This window comes from Salmo trutta, chromosome 20 (genome assembly GCF_901001165.1).
Source record: "Salmo trutta chromosome 20, fSalTru1.1, whole genome shotgun sequence".
In the NCBI taxonomy this organism is placed as follows: Eukaryota; Metazoa; Chordata; class Actinopteri; order Salmoniformes; family Salmonidae; genus Salmo; species Salmo trutta.
Genome location: NC_042976.1, coordinates 25,871,613 through 25,894,112, shown reverse-complemented (window position 1 = coordinate 25,894,112; position 22,500 = coordinate 25,871,613). Strand labels below are relative to the sequence as shown.

The following is a 22,500-nucleotide window of genomic DNA, read 5'->3' as shown; positions in this document are numbered from 1 at the left end:
CCTCACTGCAGCCGGCTTGTCTGCCTTGCCCTCTGGTCTGACACTGTCCAGAAGGGGTGAGCACAGGTCTCTTGGTCTGTTCTCCTTGTTGAGCACAGCAGTCTTGCGCTGTACGGGGGGGCGCTGACTGACCTGGGTGGGCCAACGGGTGCTGACCTTGGCCTGGGGTTTGGGATCTTTTTGGGGTTCCCCTTTGTTGGGCATAGGGGCTTTGCTTCGGTTGGTGAATCTGGAGAGGCCCTCCCCTCGCCTCAGGAAGGCTCTCTTGGTATTAGCTCTCGGACTGGCTCCCTCAGCTGCCTCTGGGCTCTGTTGGAGAGACAGCTTAGCATTAGCAAAGTTCCATGCAAAACAAAGGGAATGGTACTGCAGCTCCAAAGACCACCATACCTTAATCTTAATCTTGTCTTAATCTTAATCTTGTTCCAAGATGGCGTAGCAGTTCAGACGTCCTGTTGTGTCTCGTGTATATATATATATATATTTACATATTTTTTTCTTCACTTATCTTTTTACATTTTTTTATTCAAATACTCAACCTCAAAGCACTCTCCTGCAACCCGCCTCACCAATTAAAAAAAGAAAAAGAAAAAAAGAAAGTATTATTTACCTCATCTGAATTCCACAACAGAAGCTAGCCAGAGGTTAGCCATTTTCACTGGCTAACGTTGAAGTTCAGCTAGCCACGGTTAGCCGTCCTCAGCTGTCCATTAGCTCGAAAAGCTATCGCCAGTTTTTGTACAGCGCGACTCAGACCAGAGCATATCGGACCTATTCTCTCTCCTTTCCCCGATTTCTACCGCAGGCTCTGGACATTTACACCTGGATCTTGCAGCTAACTAGCTGCTACCTGAGTGACTATTGGCAACGTCGGTCACGGAATTAACACACATTATTACGGAGCTAGCCAGCTAGCCAACTGAAGAGTTCCGTCAGCCACTCGTGGGCTATTCCTGAGCTAGCCAGCTGAAGTGTCTCCTGGGCTACAACTCACCTATCCTGACCCGTTTTACTGCCGATGCGGAGCCCCATCGGGTCTTCACGACTGGACCACCGACGTTATCTGCCCGAGGGAGTTATCCAACTGGCCCCTCCGTCGCGACGTAACCTGATCGCCCATCTGCGGCCGGCTAATCGTTAGCTGTCTTTTCGGCTGCGATCTGAATAGGTCTATCGGACACTTCTCTTGGGCCACTATAACTAACTATTTTGCCAACTTGGACAGGTCCCCCCTTCCACACGGAACTCCACTAACCCACAGACGGAAACGCACGAGGTGGCTAAAAACAGACCTCCCTCCCATCTTCCACCAGCTTGCTACCTATGGCCCGGCTAGCTGTCTGAATCTCACTGGACCCTCTGATCACTGGGCTAAGCATGCCTCTCCTTAATGTCAATATGCCTTGTCCATTGCTGTTCTGGTTAGTGTTTATTGGCTTATTTCACTGCAGAGCCTCTAGCCCTGCTCATTATACCTTATCCAACCTCTCAGTTCCTCCACCCACACATGCTATGACATCTTCTGGTTTCAATGATGTTTCTAGAGACAATATCTCTCTCATAATCACTAAATGCCTAGGTTTACCTCCTCTGTACTCACATCCCACCATACCTTTGTCTGTACATTATACCTTGAAGCTATTTTATCGCCCCCAGAAACCTGCTCCTTTTTCTCTCTATTCTGGACGTCACAGACGACCAATTCTTATAGCTTTTAGCCGTACCCTCATACTTATTCTTCTCTGCTCCTCTGGGGATGTAGAGGTGAATCCAGGCCCTGCAGTGCCTGGCTCCACTCCTACTCCCCAGGCGCTCTCTTTTGATGACTTCTGTAACCGTAATAACCTTGGTTTCATGCATGTTAACATTAGAAGCCTCATCCCTAAGTTTGTTTTATTCACTGCTTTAGCACACTCTGCCAACCCGGATGTCCTAGCTGTGTCTGAAACTTGGCTTAGGAAGTCCACCAAAAACTGTGAAATCTTCATCCCTAACTACAACGTTTTCAGACAAGATAGAACGACCAAAGGGGGCGGTGTTGCAATCTACTGCAGAGATAGCCTGCAGAGTTCTGTCCTGCTATCCAGGTCTGTACCCAAACAATTTGAACTTCTACTTTTAAAAATCCACCTCTCCAAAAACAAGTCTCTCACCGTTGCCGCCTGCTATAGACCCCCCTCGGCCCCTAGCTGTGCTCTGGACACCATATGTGAACTGATTGCCCCCCATCTATCTTCAGAGCTCATGCTACTAGGCGACCTAAACTGGGACATGCTTAACACCCCAGCCATTCTACAATCCAAGCTTGATGCCCTCAATCTCACACAAATTATTAATGAACCCACCAGGTACAACCCCAAAGCCGCAAACACTGGCACCCTCATAGATATCATCCTAACCAATGTGCCCTCTAATTACACCTCTGCTGTTTTCAACCAAGATCTCAGCGATCACTGCCTCATTGCCTGCACCCGTAATGGGTCAGCGGTCAAACGACCTCCACTCATCACTGTCAAACGCTCCCTGAAACATTTCAACGAGCAAGCCTTTCTAATCGACCTGGCCCTGGTATCCTGGAAGGATATTGACCTCATCCCGTCAGTAGAGGATGCCTGGTTATTTTTTAAAAATGCCTTCCTCTCCATCTTAAATAAGCATGCCCCTTTCAAGAAATTTAGAACCAGGAACAGATATAGCCCTTGGTTCTCCCCAGACCTGACTGCCCTTAACCAACACAAAAATATCCTGTGGCGTTCTGCATTAGCATCGAACTGCCCCCGCGATATGCAACTTTTTAGGGAAGTTAGAAACCAATACACACAGGCAGTTAGAAACGCCAAGGCTAGCTTTTTCAAACAGAAATTTGCTTCGTGCAACTCCAACTCTAAAAAGTTCTGGGACATTGTAAAGTCCATGGAGAATAAGAACACCTCCTCCCAACTGCCCACTGCACTGAGGATAGGAAACTCTGTCACCACCGATAAGCCCACTATAATTGAGAATTTCAATAAGCATTTTTCTATGGCTGGCCATGCTTTCCACCTAACTACCCCTACTGCATTCAACAGCACTGCACCCCCCCACAGCTACTCGCCCAAGCCTCCCCCATTTCTCCTTCTCCCAAATCCATTCAGCTGATGTTCTGAAAGAGCTGCAAAATCTGGACCCCTACAAATCAGCTGGGCTTGACAATCTGGACCCTTTCTTTCTAAAATTATCTGCCGAAATTATTGCAACCCCTATTACTAGCCTGTTCAACCTCTCGTGTCGTCTGAGATTCCCATAGATTGGAAAGCAGCTGCTGTCATCCCCTCTTCAAAGGAGGTGACACTCTTGACCCAAATTGCTACAGACCTATATCCATCCTACCCTGCCTTTCTAAGGTCTTCGAAAACCAAGTCAACAAACAGATTACCGACTATTTCGAATCCCACCGCAACCTCTCCGCTATGCAATCTGGTTTCAGAGCTGGTCATGGGTGCACCTCAGCCACGCTCAAGGTCCTAAACGACATCGTAACCGCCATCGATAAGAAACAATACTGTGCTGCCGAATTCATTGACCTGGCCAAAGCTTTTGACTCTGTTAATCACCACATCCTCATCGGCAGACTTAGTAGCCTTGGTTTCTCAAACGATTGCGTCGCCTGGTTCCCCAACTACTTCTCTGACAGAGTTCAGTGTGTCAAATCGGAGGGCCTACTGTCTGGACCTCTGGCAGTCTCTATGGGGGTACCACAGGGTTCAATTCTTGGGCCAACTCTTTTCTCTGTATACATAAATGATGTCGCTCTTGCTGCTGGTGAATCTCTGATCCACCTCTACGCAGACGACACCATTCTGTATACTTCTGGCCCTTCTTTGGACACTGTGTTAACAACCCTCCAGACGAGCTTCAATGCCATTCAACTCTCCTTCCGTGGTCTCCAACTGCTCCTAAACACAAGTAAAACTAAATGCATGCTCTTCAACCGATCGCTGCCTGCACCTGCCCGCCCATCCAGCATAACTTCTCTGGACGGTTCTAACTTAGAATTTGTGGACAACTACAAATACCTAGGTGTCTGGTTAGACTGTAAACTCTCCTTCCAGACTCACATCAATCATCTCCAATCCAAAGTGAAATCTAGAATTGGCTTCCTATTTCGCAACAAAGCATCCTTCACTCATGCTGCCAAACATACCCTCGTAAAACTAAACATCCTACCAATCCTCGACTTCGGCGATGTCATTTACAAAACAGCCTCCAATACCCTACTCAACAAGCTGGATGCAGTCTATCACAGTGCCATCTGTTTTGTCACCAAAGCCCCATATACAACCCACCACTGCGACCTGTATGCTCTCGTTGGCTGGCCTTCACTTCATAATCGTCGCCAAACACATTGGCTCCAGGTCATCTACAAGACCCTGCTAGGTAAAGTCCCCCCTTATCTCCGCTCACTGGTCACCATAGCAGCACCCACCTGTAGCACGCGCTCCAGCAGGTATATCTCTCTGGTCACCCCTAAAGCCAACTCCACCTTTGGTCGTCTCTCCTTCCAGTTCTCTGCTGCCAATGACTGGAACGAACTACAAAAATCTCTGAAACTGGAAACACTTATCTCCCTCACTAGCTTTAAGCACCAGCTGTCAGAGCAGCTCACAGATCACTGCACCTGTACATAGCCCATCTATAATTTAGCCCAAACTACTACCTCTTCCCCTACCGTATTTATTTATTTTATTTATTTTGCTCCTTTGAACCATATTATTTATATTTGAACTTTGAACTTTCTTCAAACTACAAATCTACCATTCCAGTGTTTTTCTTGCTATACTTTATTTACTTTGCCACCATGGCATTTTTTTGCCTTTACCTCCCTTATCTCACATCATTTGCTCACATTGTATATAGTCTTATTTTTTTCTACTGTATTATTGACTGTATGTTGTTTACTCCATGTGTAACTCTGTGTTGTTGTATGTTGTCGAACTGCTTTGCTTTATCTTGGCCAGGTCGCAATTGTAAATGAGAACTTGTTCTCAACTTGCCTACCTGGTTAAATAAAGGTGAAATAAAATAAATAAATAAAAATCAACCTCAACTTGTCATTTGGTTGAGCTACCATTTTATTTTATCTACAGCCCATTTTTAGTGTAGTGTAGGGAAAATAGGGTTGGTCTCTGACCTGCTGCTGCTGGGTGGTCTTCAGTCTCTGTTCCTCCAGTCTCAGCTGTTCCTCCAGGAGCGCCTCAAACGTCTGTTTCTGCCCCCCTATCCCTGGTTTAATGGGCCTGGAGATGACCATAGAGACACGGGAGCACACAGCCAAATCAATTATTTGTATTCTGTGCTGTCAGTTGACTGAGATTAGTGAAATAAATCATGTTTAGACATTTCCATCTCAAATATGAAGTTGAACATGTACCTGTCCTGTGAGTCTAGTTCACAGTCATCTCCTCTATATGCTTTGTAGTCTTCAGTCATGGAGGGAGCAGAATGGGAAGATAACGTGACTTCCTCATCACCACCCCTATCATCAGCATCCCCATTCAGCTGATGACGTTTGTGTGGATTGCTCCATGCTTCTGTCCCTGTTTGAGTACAACAGAGGTTAAGTCAATCATGTAAAAGCACCTCTAAATGCGTTTAGGCACCGGAGCACTTTTCCTACCCAGTGTTTGGTCCTTTTCCTGCTCCTGGCCCCTTGGAGGCTGCCGGAATGTAGGGAAGCTCTTGGCTGCTGGGGGTCTGTGAGAGAGGGGGTAGCCCCCCAATAGAGTGTTCTCTCCCCAGTCCGCTCCCGTCAACTTGGAGATCTCTATGTAATCTGTGAGAAATCACACAGGTCTTGTCTAAATCAGCGGTGTCAAATTCAATAACTGGAGCTACCTGCTCAATACAGCCTGCTGAGCAATAACACAGTGAGTGCGAGTGTGTTTTTCATTACCTGCTCCATCCTGCTGAGCCACATGCACCATGCCCAGTAACCTTTGTTGCTCCTCCTGGAGACTGACGAGTTCCTCTAGCTGGTGGGCTTTCAGCTGCTCCTGCATGTGCTGCTGCCACTGCCTCAGCTGTAACACAGCACATACAGTACCCATAAGCACCGCTACAACATTAGACATAGGCCTACCTATCGAAGTGACAAGCCATTCCAAACAGTCATCATGACCTCAAATATTTTATGAAGCCATTCAATTCTGGTTTCTTACCCGTTCGAGTTTGAGCATTAGGGGTAGGTCCTGAGACTGCTCTACAAACTTCTCCATACTGTCCATCTCTCCAGGTAATGTCAACCCTTGAGACGCCACTGTCTGCAGTCCAGCAAATTGTCTGTCAGACAAAGTTCTATCAACTGGTAGCTGATTCTGTTTGCTCAATTCTGTCCCGGACTCAGCATCATGGACGAGGGAACTGATACTGAGGCAACTGCTGCTACTGGAGACCGGGAGGGGAACAAACTGAGAGGCAAAGGAGTCATTCACATCCCGGGATCTCCAGACAGAGCTGTGTCGAAGAGACTCAGCCGGGTCCGGGGAGGGGTTCAGGATAACCCCAGCACAGGAGCTGCTCGTCATCCATCGGTCAAGGAACTTTGTTTGGGACTGCTGAGCCTGCAACCCAGCTGGAGATGACATGACTTGCTCTCCAGACAGGGCTAATCCGAGATTAGAGCAGATTTTAGAGACAGGTCAAGAGTAAAACAGTGTGCCCCATTCAGCATGCCAGATCAAGTGGCTGGTTACCTAATTCAGCTAATTATACCACGTCACAGTGTGGTTAGGCTTTGCTTACAGAAAATTACAGTTTAAAAGGAAAGTTGTTAGCAACAGTTTAATACCTGTACTGTAGTTTGCTAACCGTGCATTTCCACATCATGACAATTTACAGAGTAACGTTAGTCGCAAGAAGTTGTACATCCCTGAATAGTAAAGTACCTGTAACTAGCTAGTAATATGACATATTGTCAAATAATGACATATGGTTTATAGTGTTAAACTACTTAACAGCGGCTTCGTTAGCAGGCAAACGTTACCTGTCATTGTATTAACAACGCCTTGGTTTGGCTAGCTAACGTTAGCTAGTCGCAAACTAGTAAATTTGCAACAAAGTTTTACCATTGAGAAAGAGTAAGACAAAAGTTGCGCTTTGATATTATAATGATAGACACATAGCTAACATACATAACGTACCTTGTTTACAGACAACGAATTTACGTATTCAATGTATTTTCAGTGTTTGAAGACAACAAATGGGAGATTCGAAGGATACCGCCATCCCAAAACAAAGCCCGCGAGGAGAAAAATAGGACAAGTTGCATTTTGGGTAATGTAGTAGTTAGCGTTGAAATCCAAGACCAGGAAGTGGTTTTCGAACAATTGCCATTCGTCAATAGGACATTTCGAGACGTTCAAATGCATTTCTGGAGGATGTACTCGAGTCCCTACTAGCGGTCCAAACACTTAAAAGACCCTCAGCCCTCAAATTACGTGGACACTTCTGACGAGTATACGCTTGCATGGCAAGGGGCGAGGGAGGAAGGAATTATTTTTAAATGGACCGCCATTGCCCGGATATGCGTCACTCGTTCATCCCGTGATGATTGTGTTTTCAGCTTGTTTTTATCCTGCTGCGCTTCCTTCTGTGTGTTTTGCTCCACTGACTCTGGGTCAGTTGTATCTGTCTCTACCTGCCATTCTCTTTGTCTCTAATTCAAAGACACTGGATCAGTCAGAGCAGCAGGGGGATGGGATCTCCCTCTCCACGGAGGTGCCTCTCATCCGATCCCTCGGGCCCCGACCCCAAAGCAACTGTGTACTCAACTGGAACAGATTCTCTTCCGATCTTTTCCAGGACACCCACGAGAGCACCAAAGTGATGTCAACCGCCCTCTACACCCAGTCTGTCATGGAAAGACAAGGTGTTCTTAATATTTTTGTATACTCTTGTATGTTTTACATATATTGGATTTGCAAAAAGTCATAGATGAAATTTTAACCCCAGGATTATGTCATCATGGTAACCAATTTTCAACAGAGAAACCGTGTATAAAAGATGTAGAATTTCAAGGTTTTACTGCTAACCTACATAGCATTACATGGACTTGCTCCTACCTATCTCTCCAATTTGGTCCTGCCGTAAGTACCTACACTACCGTTCAAAAGTTTGGGGTCAGTTAGAAATGTCCTTATTTTTTAAAGAAAAGCCCCTTTTTTGTCCATTAAAATAACATCAAATTGATCAGAAAATGTATCAGCAACCATCACTCCTTTGTTCCAATGGCACATTGTGTTAGCTAATCCAAGTTTATCATTTTAAAAGGCTAATTGATCATTAGAAAACCCTTTTGCAATTATGTTAGCACAGCTGAAAACTGTTGTTCCGATTTAAAGAAGCAATTAAACTGGCCTTCTTTAGACTTGTTGAGTATCTGGAGCATCAGCATTTGTGGGTTCGATTACAGGCTCAAAATGGCCAGAAACAAAGACCTTTCTTCTGAAACTCGTCAGTCTATTCTTGTTCTGATAAATTAAGGCTATTCCATGCAAGAAATTGAGAAGAAACTGAAGATCTCGTACAAAGCTGTGTACTACTCCCTTCACAGAACAGCACAACCTGGCTCTAACCAGAATAGAAAGAGGAGTGGGAGGCCCCAGTGCACAACTGAGTAAGAGGACTAGTACATTAGTGTCTAGTTTGAGAAACAGATGCCTCACAAGTCCTCAACTGGCAGCCTCATTAAATAGTACCCACAAAACACCAGTCTCAACGTCAACAGTGACGAGGCGACTTCTAGGCAGAGTTCCTCTGTCTAGTGTCTGTGTTCTTTTGCCCATCTTAATATTTTATTTTTATTGGCCAGTTTAAGATATGGCTTTTTCTTTGCAACTCTGCCTAGAAGGCCAGCATCCCGGAGTTGCCTCTTCACTGTTGATGTTAAGACTGGTGTTTTGTGGGTAATAAGTGTATGTTGTGTAGTAAGATGTTAGTAGCCCATGTGCCTCACCCTTGTAATTTGGTCTATTTGCCCCTCTTAATTTCGCCTACTGTTCTGACTTGGTGGTGGACATGTAGCCAATAACCTGTTTTAGAGAAATGTAATCATTGAATATTGTAAGAGCTTTCATTGTCAGCTTATATGCCCCCTTTTATACTTCCTACAGTTCTGACTTGGTGTACAGGGAGAACACTGTAAGAATGGCCCATGTTCTGATTTCTGTGTCCCTGTACATTTCAAAGTGCTAAACAAATTGTTTTATTGACTACGTCCATCCTAGGTCGCTTATTAATATCTAAATTGAAATTACGAATTGCCTCATGCGCTTGTTGTCCCCTTATGCCATAATTTGTACATCTCAATTGTCATTAGAAACCGCGTTTGTTTAAGCAAGTCAGCCATATCAGCTATGTTTTTTTTTAAGCAGTAAATGAGGCTGAATTAACTGTTTTGCCGCCAGACAAGGCTCCGCTGATAGCCAGGTGTAGCAGTGGTAAGCTGTTTGGACTCTGATGTTTGGACAGATTTATGTAGGCCCTAACAGTTTGTTGGCACCATTTGTCACTGTTATAGTGCAATTACTGTATTGTGTAGTGTAGTGTTGTGTTGTGTTGTGGCTTTGCTGGCATGCATACATATTTTGTTGCCCCACCAAGATTTACATGCTAAAATTGCCACTGGTCACATGCATGAGCCAGTAATGGTCGGTCACATGAATGAAGCAAACGTTAATGATGAATTAATTATGAATAAGCTAAATCATGCAATTATAACTTGTCTGTATATAATAAATCTAACGGGACTGCCCAAAAAGAGCTCCTGATTGACATGTGTACTTGGTGCATTGAGTTGGTTAGAACCACTCCAGCGCGCTAATAATAAATAATGATTAATATTTAATATTGACTTTGAGTGTCCCTTTGTAGAATTTCCACAACAATGGATTCACTGCTATCAAAGTCATTTCAAAGAGTAGGTTTATCAGAGCAAATGAAGCGTAACCATATTTAATGATTCATATACAGTTCATTCAGAAAGTATTCATACCCCTTGACTGTTGAAGGAGAATGGGAGAAACTCCCCCAAATACAGGTGTGTCTGAATTCAATATATTGTTGTTGTGTTGAAGGAGAATGGAAGAAACTCCCCAAAATACAGGTGTGCCTTGAATTCAATATATTTTTGTAATGTTGAAGAATGGGAGAAACTCCCCAAAATACATGTGTGCCAGAATTCAATATATTTTTGTTGTGTTGTATAAGAATGGAAGAAACTCACCCATCTACAGTACACACAATATCCCATAATGACAAACTGAAAACATGATTTTAGACATTTTTGCAAATGTATTGAAAATGAAATATAGAAATATCTAATTTATACTGAACAAAAATATAAATGCAACATGTAAAGTGCTGGTCCCATGTTTCATGTGCTGAAGTAAAATGTCCCTGAAATGTTCCATACGTACAAAAAGCTTATCTCATTTTGTGCACATTTTTCTTTACATCCTAAAGTGAGCATTTTTCCTTTGCCAAGATAATCCATCCATCTGACAGGTGTGGCATAGCAAGAAGCTGATTAAACAGAATGATCATTACACAGGTGCACCTTGTGCTGGCGACAATAAAAGGCCACTCTAAAATGTGCAGTTTTGTCACACAACACAATGCCACAGATGTCACACGTTTTGAGGGTTCCCACAATTGGCATGTTGACTGTAGGAATGTCCACCAGATCTGTTGCTAGTAAATTTCATGTTCATTTCTATACCATGTCGTTTTAGAGAATTTGGCAGTACGTCCGACTGGCCTCACAATCACAGACCACGCGTAACCATGCCAGCCCAGGACCTCCACATCCGGCTTCTGCGGGATCGTCTGAGACTGTGGGTTTGTACAACCGAAGAATTTCTGCACATACTGTCAGAAACCGTCTCAGGGAACATCATCTGCGTGATCGTTGTCCTCACCAGGGTCTTGACCTGACTGCAGTTCAGCGTCGTAAGCAACTTCAGTGGGCCAAGGCTCACCTTCGATGGCCACTGGCACACTGAATAAGTCTGCTCTTCACGGAGGAATCCCAATTTCAACTGTACCGAGCAGATGGCAGACAACGTGTATGGCGTTGTGTGAGCAAGCGGTTTACTGATGTCAACGTTGTGAACAGAGTGCCCCATGGTGGCGGTGGGGTTATGGTACAGGCAGGCATAAGTTACAGACAATGAACACAATTGCATTTTATCGATGGCACCGTGATGAGATCCTGAGGCTCATTGTCCTGCCATTGATCCGCCACCATCACCTCATGTTTTAGCATCATATTGCACGGCCTGATGTTGCAAGGATCTGTACACAATTCCTGGAAGCTGAAAATGTACCAGTTCTTCCATGGCCTGCATACTCACCAGACATGCCACCCATTGAGCATGTTTGGGATGCTCTGGATTGATGTGTATGACGGCATGTTCCAGTTCCCGCCAATATCCAGCAACTTCGCAGCAACTTGAAGAGGAGTGGAACAACATTCCACAGGCCACAATCAACAGCCTGATCGACTCTATGCGGATATGTCACCCTGCATGACGCAAATGGTGGTCACACCAGATACTGACTTGACTGGTTTTCTGACCCTCGCCTGTATGTGTATTGACTGTGTATTCCCAGTCATGTGAAATCCACAGATTAGGACCTAATACATTTATTTAAATTGATTGATTTCCTTATGAACTGTAATTTAGTCAAATCTTTGAAATTGTTGCATGTTGTGTTTATATTTTTGTTCGGTGTGTATGTACTATACAGTACCAGTCAAAAGTTTGGACACACCTACTCATATTACTCTTTATTGTTATTATTTTCTACATTGTAGAATAATAGTGAAGACATCAAAACTATGAAATAACACATGGAATCATGTAGTAAGTAAAAAAGTGTTAAACAAATCTAAATACAGTTGAAGTCGGAAGTTTACATACACTTAGGTTGAAGTCATTGAAACTTGTTTTTCGACCACTCCACAAATTTCTTGTTAACAAACTATAGTTTTGGCAAGTCAGTTAGGACATCTACTTTGTGCATGACACAAGTCATTTTTCCAACAATTGTTTACAGACAGATTATTTCACTTATAATTCACTGTGTCACAATTCAAGTGGGTCAGAAGTTTACATACACTAAGTTGACTGTGCCTTTTAAACAGCTTGGAAAATTCCAGAAAATTATGTCATGGCTTTAGAAGCTTCTGATAGTTGAATTGACATAATTTGAGTCAATTGGAGGTGCACCTGTGGATGTATTCCAAGGCCTACCTTCAAACTCAGTGCTTCTTTGTTTGACATCATGGGAAAATCAAAAGAAATCAGCCAAGACCTCCACAAGTCTGATTCATCCTTGGGAGCAATTTCCAAACGCCTGGAGGTACCACGTTCATCTGTACGAACAATAGTATGCAAGAATAAACACCATGGGACCACGCAGTCGTCATACCGCTCAGGAAGGAGACACGTTCTTTCTTCTAGAGATGAACGTACTTTGGTGCGAAAAGTGCAAATCAATCCCAGAACAACAGCAAAGGACCTTGTGAAGATGCTGGAGGAAACGGGTACAAAAGTATCTATATCCACAATAAAATGAGTCCTATATATCGACTTAACTTGAAAGGCCGCTCAGCAAGGAAGAAGCCACTGCTCCAAAATCCCCATTAAAAAAGCCAGACTACGGTTTGCAACTGCATATGGGGACAGAGCTTGTACTTTTTGGAGAAATGTCCTCTGGTCTGATGAAAGAAAAATATAACTATTTGGCCATAATGACCAATGTTATGTTTGGAGGAAAAAGGGGGATGCTTGCAAGCCGCAGAACACCATCCCAACCGTGAAGCACGGGGGTGGCAGCATCATGATGTGAGGGTGCTTTGCTGCAGGAGGGACTGGTACACTTCACAAAATAGATGGATGGTTTCATGAGGATGGAAAATTATGTGGATATATTGAAGCAACATCTCAAGAAATCAGTCAGGAAGTTAAAGCTTGGTCGTAAATGGGTCTTCCAAATGGACAATGACCCCAAGCATACTTCCAAAGTTGTGGAAAAATGGCTTAAGGACAACAAAGTCAAGGTATTGGAGTGGCCATCACAAATCCCTGACCTCAATCCTATAGAAAATGTGTGGGCAGAACTGAAAAAGCGTGTGTGAGCAAGGAGGCATACAAACCTGACTCAGTTAAACCAGCTCTTTCAGGAGGAATGGGCCAAAATTCACCCAACTTATTGTGGGAAGCTTGAGGAAGGCTACCTGAAACATTTGACCCAAGTTAAACAATTTAATGGCAATGCTACCAAATACTAATTGAGTGTATGCAAACTTCTGACCCACTGGGAATGTGATGAAAGAAATAAAAGCTGAAATAAATAATTTTCTCTACTATTATTCTGACATTTCACATTCTTAAAATAATGTGGTGATTTCTAACTGACCTAAGACAGTGCATTTTTACTAGGATTAAATGTCAGGAATTGTGAAAAACTGAGTTTAATTGTATTTGGCTAAGGTATATGTAAACTTCCGACTTCAACTGTATATTTTATATTTCAGATTCTTTAAAGTAGCCACCATTTGCCTTGATGACAGCTTTGCACACTCTTGACATTCTCTCAACCAGCTTCATGAGGTAGTCCGCTGGAATGTTTTCCAACAGTCTTGAGGGAGTTCCCACATATGCTGAGCACTTGTTAGCTGCTTTTCCTTCACTCTGTGGTCTGACTCATCCCAAACCATCTCAATTTGGTTGAGGTCGGGTGATTGTGGAGGCCAGGTCATCTGACATCACTGGGGCCAAGCTTCCTGCAATTCAAGACCTCTATACCAGGCGGTGTCAGAAGAAGGCCCAAAAAATTGTCTAAGACTCCAGCCACCCTAGTCATAGACTGTTATTTCTGCTACCGCACGGCAAGCGGTACCGGAGCGCCAAGTCTAGGTCCAAGAGGCTTCTAAACAGCTTCTACCCATACCATAAGACTCCTGAACAGCTATTCAAATGGCTACCCAGACTATTTGCATCCCCACCCCACACGCTGCTGCTACTCCTGTTATTTTCTATGCATAGTCACTTTAATAACTCTACCTACATAATTATCTCAATTACCTTGACACCGGTGCCCCCTGCACATTGACCATTGACACTGTACCGGTACCCCCTGTATTTTGACCCGCTATTGTTATTTATTGCTGCTCTTTAATTATTTATTCTTATCTCTTACTTTTTTTTCTAAATACTGCGTTGTTGGTTAAGGGCTTGTAAGTAAGTATTTCACTGTAAGGTCTACACCTGTTGTATTCAGCGCATGTGACAAATAAAATTTGATTTGATTTAGCACTCCATCACTCTTCTCCTTGGTCAAATAGTCCTTACACAGCCTGGAGGGGTGTTTTGGGTTATTGTCCTGTTAAAACATATTATAGTCCCACTAAGCACAAACCAGATGGGATGGCGTATTGCTGCAGAATGCTGTGGTAGCCATGCTGGTTAAGTGTGCCTTGAATTCTAAATAAATCACCGACAGTGTCACCAGCAAAGCCCATCACACCTCCTCCTCCATGCTTCACGGTGGGAACCACACATGCGGAGATCATACGTTCATCTACTCTGTGTCTCACAAAGACACGGCAGTTGGAACCAAAAATCTCTGGACTGATTTCCACCGGTCTAATATCCATTGCTCATGTTTCTTGGCCCAAGCAAGTCTCTTCTTATTATTGGTGTCCTTTTAATAGTGGTTTCTTTGCAGAAAATTTGACCACGAAGGCCTGTTTCATGCAGTCTCATCTGAACAGTTGATGTTGAGATGTGTTACTTGAACTCTGTGAAGCATTTATTTGGGCTGCAATCTGAGGTGCAGTTAATTGCCAATTTCTGAGACTGGTAAGTCTAATGAACTTATCCTCTGCAGCAGAGGTAACTCTGGGTCTTCCTTTCTTGTAGCGGTCCTCATGAGAGCCAGTTTCATCATAGCGCTTGACCGTTTCTGCAACTGCACTTGAAGAAACTTTCAAAGTTTAGTCATACAGCCACCATTATTCCAGCAATACTCTAAAGTATTTGGTTGCCATTGTTCCATGTGGACTTATGTTCATTTATCCTGCATATGGAGCAGATGTAGTGACAAGTTCATCACCCAACACTCTGGCTTCCTGGAATACCTTAGGCCTGGCGATGAAGTTATGGCAGACAGGAGCTTCACCATCCGAGATCTGCTGTATGAGAGGAAGGGCAACCTTGCCATACCAGCCTTCACTTAGAAAGGAGGTCAGCTGTCTTACGAGGATGTAGCAAGCACAAGGATAGCTAATGTGTGTATACGTGTTGAGTTATCAGACTCAAGGTGTTCAAAATCCTCTCCCAGACTGTTCCTGTCAACCTGATACACAAAATGGACAAGTCCTTAGAATCTGTGCAGCACTTGTTAACATGCAGGGTAAGATCATCCATGAGGATGCCGAGTGAGCAGTGAGAATGTTCTTACATCTAAAATATAACTTTATACACTAATTTCATCTACCTGGGATACTGTGTGTGTATATATATATATATTTCCTGTTTAATCTGAATATTTTGTTCCTATATTTGAAATATACCGTAACTTTGCCTGTTCCTGAAAATTACAGGCATCAACTAGGTGCTGCTATAATACCTTTTTAAATCTATTTAAAATACATTTTATTCAACACCAAAATGTCTAACAGACCAAGAGGGAAGACGACTGTTTATCAAGTGCCACACTTTTCTTAATTTGTGCCCTTGAAAACCAAACTCAGAATCAAACTGAAAACATTTAGAAATTTAGGAAGAAATGTGTTAAGTATCAAAGAAAATCTCAGTGGAATTTCATGTTTTTATTAACGCCATAGTTTCTCAAGTGCAAGATGAGTTACGGTATGCTTAGATAAGTTAATGAAGTGCCAAATGAAAATAAAGAGCAATACAAGGTACAAGTAAAATATTCATAAATCATAAGGAGTTATCCTTAGGCATTAGATAAACATGTATGAAGAGAGCTGTACAAGGAAAGACAAAAAACACCAAGAAGAATTATGCTAATATAAATCAGGTAAATGTGCATATGAAGAGAACTGTGCAAGACAACAACAAAAAACACCAAGAGTTATGCTTAGATAATAAGGTTGAGCTAGATCTTTACAAGGCACAAAATATACGAACTATTTCAAAACAAAGTATTAGCCTAGATACCACATAGATTAACATATTTTGAGCACACAGTCTGCCTAACTGGAACTCATATGCTGCCAAGGGTAGGAAATAGAATGCCTTCAGTTTAGGGATAACATCAGCACAGAGCTTTACATCAATAGGCACATCAATAACAACCAGCTCGGACAGAGCCCAGACAGCAGTTTGCATATCTCCAGTCCTGTGCAGAACATGCCCAATTGCTCCTGCATGTAGTACCCACAGGCTCCATTATTTTGCAGATGAGGAGCTCCATCCACTATCTTCTGCCCTTGTGCAGAAGGCTCCAAGTGGAACATTGGCCCCTTCCAAACTCTTCTTAAGTGCGTTGTGGGAGTGGTACGCAGGTAGAAATGGAGAAGCGGCCGGGGTACTGTCAGAGAACTCAAAAGACCTCGCTCAACCTTTTTGGAGCTAAATTCCGCTGTGTGCCCAAGTTCCACTGGCATTGCTCATCTGTACACCCCTGTCAATCCTCCATACACGGCATTCTGCACCTTCAACAAAAAAAATTACTGTTAGAATAGTCAATTACAGTACATCACACTAGTTTACATGGTGTTTACAGTTTTGATAAACTGATCTGTAAAAAAAAGTCTGACCAAAGTGTCTTATCACAATTAAAAATCAAATTAAAAACATTCTACCTTGAAGCAATGTGTTGAAAAACAGATTGTAATATGCAAATTAGCGCATATTTAAGGACATTTGCATATTTTAATTTTTAAATAAATAACTTGTAATACAATAATTTATTGTATTTATGTATACTTTCAACTGGTCAAGTTTCAGTCTGACGAGAGTAAAGAGAAAAAAATCCCTTTTCGCCTGTGGTGCCTGGCCTTAAGCCAATAGAAGGCATCACAACATTGTATAAGGGCGTGGCGTGTTAATGGGGCGTAGTCGTGTTATTCTTCTATACAAGGAAGTTTACAGTTGCTGGTAAAGATTGTCGTACAGTAGCAAAATACGTGTGAGTACAGTTTCAGCCACCTGTAACATATAATGTAAAGTTATCTTCACTGCAAGACAGCCACAGTAACGGACACCTACTTACGGTAAAACAGTTACATATTTTCTTTATAGGTCTGAATGTATAGCATTTTTCCAAAGATATTGATTTTACTGTGACTATCGTCGACAAGTGGGCTAATGTACTCAACTGGTTATGCACTGATTTTAATTTCAGGTAGCTGACTGAACTTCCAACCAAGTAAATCAAACTTCCTTCCCCATGGAGTGGAGTTTAGTCAGCTAGTTGCATAGCTGTCTACGACAGGAGCTTATTACTGTTTCGTTTTTATGTGCTCACATCCATGTATTTATATACATTTGATTGATAGCCCACACGTATTAACATTAATTATCAAGGTAGCGAGAACACATACATTTTCAACCTGACAAAAAGCTAAAATATCTGTTGTTACATTCGCACTTCCGCATCTGTAACAGTCCAAACATGTTATTTTTTTACCCCCTCAGCCCTTGCGCTAGCCACTTTTCCTCGGAATCCACGTCGAAACCGGATGCAGTTTGATAGCCATCTTAAGTGGAGGCCCAATTCACTAACGTTGCCCCCTCGGCCCAAGATTTAGCTCGAGGGAGCGTGTGGGGTTGTTATGACCCACACTTCAATGCAAACTAGTCACATGTCAAACATTGGTGGCGGTGAAGTGTCAAATGTAATCAACAAGGCTGCATTTTCGGCATGTCAGAAAAAGCATATATATATATATATATATATACATACATTGATTTTAGCGTTGGCAAATTGGCATAGTCTCGTAGTGAGCAGCCTATAAAACGTTGCTAGATTCATACTTTTTTTTGTTGCAATTCTGTAATTTATTGGAATAAATTACCAAACTATAAAACTAGCTAGCCAGCTCTAGGTAACTGTAGCGAGCTAGATACGTTAGCTTCCTAGGTACATTAATAACTTTAGGTTAGTTTGTAAACTCAACTTCAAGATTTCCACCAATGACGTTGCATCTCTGATCATCACGTTCCCTTGCTTGGGCAAGGGGCATTTGAGGTACACTGATGTAAAACGTTTAGGACCGAGGGCTGTTTAAACTGCGTTTCAACTCAGAAAAGTCACACTCTCGTCCACTTACCCTCGCCTTATGCCCTTGGGGGAATCCCCGTCACCATCTTGGACGTCGGTCCAAACAAGGGATGTTCGCAACATAAGCCCCTCAGCCGTCGTTTTTGATCGATTTTTAGTGTACAATTATGTTCACTTCGGGCCTGAAACTCCCCATAATTCCATTCGCGTTGATTGTGCATCCGCTAAGAAAAGTCCTCCGAAACGTAAAACCTCAACGTCAATATTGATAAGTCAACATACAAGTGTAAGTAAACAGGTTAGAAATGGTGCTTCTAATGCACATGACGGCACAACCACGTCTCATAAAAGTAATGATGTTTTTGTTTGGTTAGCTTTTGGAAATTGTAGAAATAACACATTTTCCTTCTTCAGAAGTTCCAGCTAGGCAGGATAACGTTAGTTAGCTAATTCATTTTCTAGCTATCAAACAGTAGGTGTATATTAATAATTATATAGTTACTATAAGTAGGCATGCAATCATAATTGACTGTAGAGCATATAAAGCACCTTCAAGCTACCAGTGGCTGAAAACTATCATTGCGGGATGAACGAGTGACGAATTTCCGGGCAAGGGCGGTCCATTTAAAATCATTCCTTCCTCCCTCGCCCCTTGCCCTGCAAGTGTATACTCGTCAGACGTCATGGTACGTTATCAGAAGTGTCCACTTAATTTGAGGGGATAATGTGTGTGTGTGTGTGTGTGTGTGTGTGTGTGTGTGTGTGTGTGTGTGTGTGTGTGTGTGTGTGTGTGTGTGTGTGTGTGTGTGTGTTCGTGTTCAAACTGGTCTCAGAGCATTTCGTATTATTCTGTACGTACATCAAGAGACTCACTTAGTATGTTATGTTTCGTATGGTATATATTAATTTGTTGATGTCCATCGCCGATTTTGTAGGATATGTTACGAACTGCAATTCGTTTTATATGTTCCGATCGTCTAAAAACGTACAATATGTTACAAATTTGCAAAACGTATGATATGTTACGAATTCAAGCTAGGTGGCTAACGTTAGGATTAAGGTTAGAGTTAAATTAAGGAGATGGGTTAGGGGAAGGATTAGCTAAAAGGGTTAAGGTTAGGGGAAGTGTTAGTTAACAATGCTAAGTAGTTGCAAAGTAACAAAAAATTAGTAGGTAGTTGAAAAGTTGCTAAAATTCTAAAGTTGTTCATGATTTGATTTGAACTAAAGGTTGCTAGACGTTCGCTTTATACATCCACCCCGACTAACCACCCTACTTTTGAAGTAATCATGTGTCTTATGTAACAATACCAAAGGTAACATATCATGCTTAATGGAGTGTCTCGGATTTACGTACAGAATGATATGAAATGCTCTGAGACCCGGCTGGTGTGTTTGATAAGACCATGTCATAAAGGTTTTTCTCTCCTTCAACAGCTATGGCTCTGTTTGACAACTGTTTTGTGGTTTTGGAGCTGAAGAATTTGCCTTATAAGGAGAAGAAGAGGCTGAAGCTGGCAATAACAGAGAATGGGGGCAGCATTTCCTATGTGATCAATAAGCAGGTCAGGTGCACAGTGACACAAACATTTTTGAATTCATAGGCTAGATTCAAACATGTTGGCGGTATTGACGATCTGTCTTTCTTGCTCTCTATTTTTCTCTTGATATATCTCTCTTTCTGTCATCCCCACAGTGTACTCTCGTAGTGACGATCAGTATGTCCAGTCTGAGCGCCAGTCGGGTGCGGAGCATAAAGAAGCATCAGACTCCAGTAGTAGGGGTGGAGTATGTGTCACGCTGCCTGGAGAAGGGAGTCCTGCTGCCTGTAGAGGACTACTGCCTGCCCCCCCCTCCCTCTACCTATCTCATCCCACCCAGGCCTGCCTCTCCCTTGCCATCTCTGTCAGGTACAAGCCAAACCTTTCCCCTTTCTTTCCCAAATTGAAATATGCTTTATTGGTGATAAAATATACAATGTTTCACAACAATGTTGCCAAAACAGTTGTCACTAAGGCAGGTAAATATACTCAGTAATGAATAGATGCTTTATCTTTCTCATCTATGCTTTACCTATAAGTAATCCATAAGTAATAATACTACTCAGCTTCTTCATCACTGTCAGTTTCATGCATCACCATTCTCTTTGCATGCAGGCTTCTACGTGTGTGTATTTCCAATGAAAAGCTTCTTGCACATTCAGCAAGCAGAGCAAGAGTTTGTGATCTTTGAGCATTCTCCTCTGACACAATCACAGTGGGTGGTGTCTCTCTCTCTGTTCCCAGCATGTTGACTCATTCACCCAGAGTGGTCTTTTGAGTTAGTTAGTCTGGAGGATGTTTTTTCCCCACAGTTGTCTTTAACTGACAAAGGCACTGTGTGCTCACTATGGGTGTGTTTCATCGCACTTTTCTGTGTTTGAAGAACGATGCCTTTTTGACGAAGGGGTGTGTGTTTAATATATGGATGTTTTCAATAGAATTGGACTTTGTCATAGGGTGTGTTTGTGTGCGTGTTATGTGTGTTAGTTTTGAAGGGGACGAGCCAGCCGGCTGAAGTTCAGACCCAGACAGTGAATGCTGTAAATCAAGCCGAGAGTGCGGGGAATCAGGAGAGAACTTACCTGGGCAAATTCAGGTGTGTACCTACTGTACCACTTACCTGTCAATTACTGCCTGACTAGATGTCATACTTTTCCTTCCTGACTATAACCTGGTCATGGCCCCACATTCAATGACACAGGCCTTATACCAGAGTACTAACCAGTTGAATAACCTAGGTTATGTAATTGTTGTATGCAACTTGTGTAATGTCCCTGCAATAATGTATGTATTTATTTATTTATTTAACCTTTATTTAACTAGGCAAGTCAGTTAAGAACAAATCCTTATTTACAATGACGGCCCACCCGTAGTGTAGTAATAAGCTACATGACTCGTTTGTGTTTTCTTTTTTTTTCTTTTAGAGTGTATACTGAAAGTGACAATGATCTTCCAACATATCCAACAAATTTCCAAGTGGCCAAATACTCCATTTTTGGAAAGGTAAGCCCACCCATAGGCAGTACAGTTTATTTATCTCACGTCAGCTTGACACACCTGTCTTTACTTTGGTTGTTTAATGTATGTATGTATGTATGTATGTATGTATGTATGTATGTATGTATGTATGTATGTATGTATGTATGTATGTATGTATGTCACACACACACACACACACACACAGTGGGGAGAACAAGTATTTGATACACTGCCGATTTTGCAGGTTTTCCTACAAAGCATGTAGAGGTCTGTAATTTATCATAGGTACACTTCAACTGTGAGACGGAATCTAAAACAAAAATCCAGAAAATCACATTGTATGATTTTTAAGTAATTCATTTGCATTTTATTGCATGACATAAGTATTTGATCACCTACCAACCAGTAAGAATTCCGGCTCTCACAGACCTGTTAGTTTTTCTTTAAAAATCATACAATGTGATTTTCTGGATTTTTGTTTTAGATCCGTCTCTCACAGTTGAAGTGTACCTATGATAAAAATTACAGACCTCTACATGCTTTGTAAGTAGGAAAACCTGCAAAATCAGCAGTGTATCAAATACTTGTTCTCCCCACTGTATGTGTGTGTGTATATATATACACTGCTCAAAAAAATAAAGGGAACACTTAAACAACACAATGTAACTCCAAGTCAATCACACTTCTGTGAAATCAAACTGTCCACTTAGGAAGCAACACTGATTGACAATACATTTCACATGCTGTTGTGCAAATGGAATAGACAACAGATGGAAATTATAGGCAATTAGCAAGACAACCCCAATAAAGGAGTGGTTCTGCAGATGGGGACCACAGACCACTTCTCAGTTTCTATGCTTCCTGGCTGATGTTTTGGTCACTTTTGAATGCTGGCGGTGCTTTCACTCTAGTGGTAGCATGAGACGGAGTCTACAACCCACACAAGTGGTTCAGGTAGTGCAGCTCATCCAGGATGGCACATCAATGCGAGCTGTGGCAAGAAGGTTTGCTGTGTCTGTCAGCGTAGTGTCCAGAGCATGGAGGCGCTACCAGGAGACAGGCCAGTACATCAGGAGACGTGGAGGAGGCCGTAGGAGGGCAACAACCCAGCAGCAGGACCGCTACCTCCGCCTTTGTGCAAGGAGGAGCAGGAGAAGCACTGCCAGAGCCCTGCAAAATG

General features: G+C 42.6%; 2 protein-coding genes and 1 long non-coding RNA gene across 7 annotated transcripts in view; 1 reads left to right on the top strand and 2 right to left on the bottom strand.

The window, feature by feature from the left end:
- Positions 1–7,563, bottom strand: part of LOC115155778 (centromere protein J) — a 19,871-nt gene extending 12,308 nt beyond the window's left edge. Inside the window, exons 1-7 of one of the 3 annotated variants that reach the window (XR_003868131.1) lie at positions 7,179–7,563; positions 6,198–6,643; positions 5,933–6,059; positions 5,657–5,812; positions 5,411–5,576; positions 5,171–5,276; positions 1–309 (exon numbers count right to left, since the gene is read on the bottom strand). The exon at positions 1–309 is cut by the window's left edge and continues 378 nt beyond it. Coding sequence is in view for 2 of the 3 variants with exons in the window: in XM_029702721.1 (XP_029558581.1) it covers positions 1–309; positions 5,171–5,276; positions 5,411–5,576; positions 5,657–5,812; positions 5,933–6,059; positions 6,198–6,623 (1,290 nt within the window). In the remaining variant the exon portion in view is untranslated. The remainder of the gene's footprint in view (positions 310–5,170; positions 5,277–5,410; positions 5,577–5,656; positions 5,813–5,932; positions 6,060–6,197; positions 6,644–7,178) is intronic. The other 2 variants (XM_029702721.1, XM_029702720.1) reach the window with 2 other exon arrangements.
- Positions 7,564–15,862: 8,299 nt separating this feature from the next.
- On the bottom strand, positions 15,863–18,923 carry LOC115155777 (uncharacterized). The gene is made up of 2 exons (XR_003868130.1): positions 18,350–18,923; positions 15,863–16,729 (listed from the first exon to the last, which is right to left on the bottom strand). It is a non-coding gene; the product is annotated as an uncharacterized LOC115155777 (long non-coding RNA).
- Positions 17,125–22,500, top strand: part of parp4 (poly (ADP-ribose) polymerase family, member 4) — a 26,406-nt gene continuing 21,030 nt past the window's right edge. For 2 of the 3 annotated variants that reach the window (XM_029702719.1, XM_029702717.1), the window contains exons 1-5: positions 17,125–17,290; positions 19,738–19,865; positions 19,997–20,210; positions 20,829–20,937; positions 21,266–21,344. In XM_029702719.1, coding sequence (XP_029558579.1) covers positions 19,740–19,865; positions 19,997–20,210; positions 20,829–20,937; positions 21,266–21,344 — 528 coding nt within the window. In that variant the 5' untranslated portion in view covers positions 17,125–17,290; positions 19,738–19,739. The remainder of the gene's footprint in view (positions 17,291–19,737; positions 19,866–19,996; positions 20,211–20,828; positions 20,938–21,265; positions 21,345–22,500) is intronic. The other variant, XM_029702718.1, reaches the window with a different exon arrangement.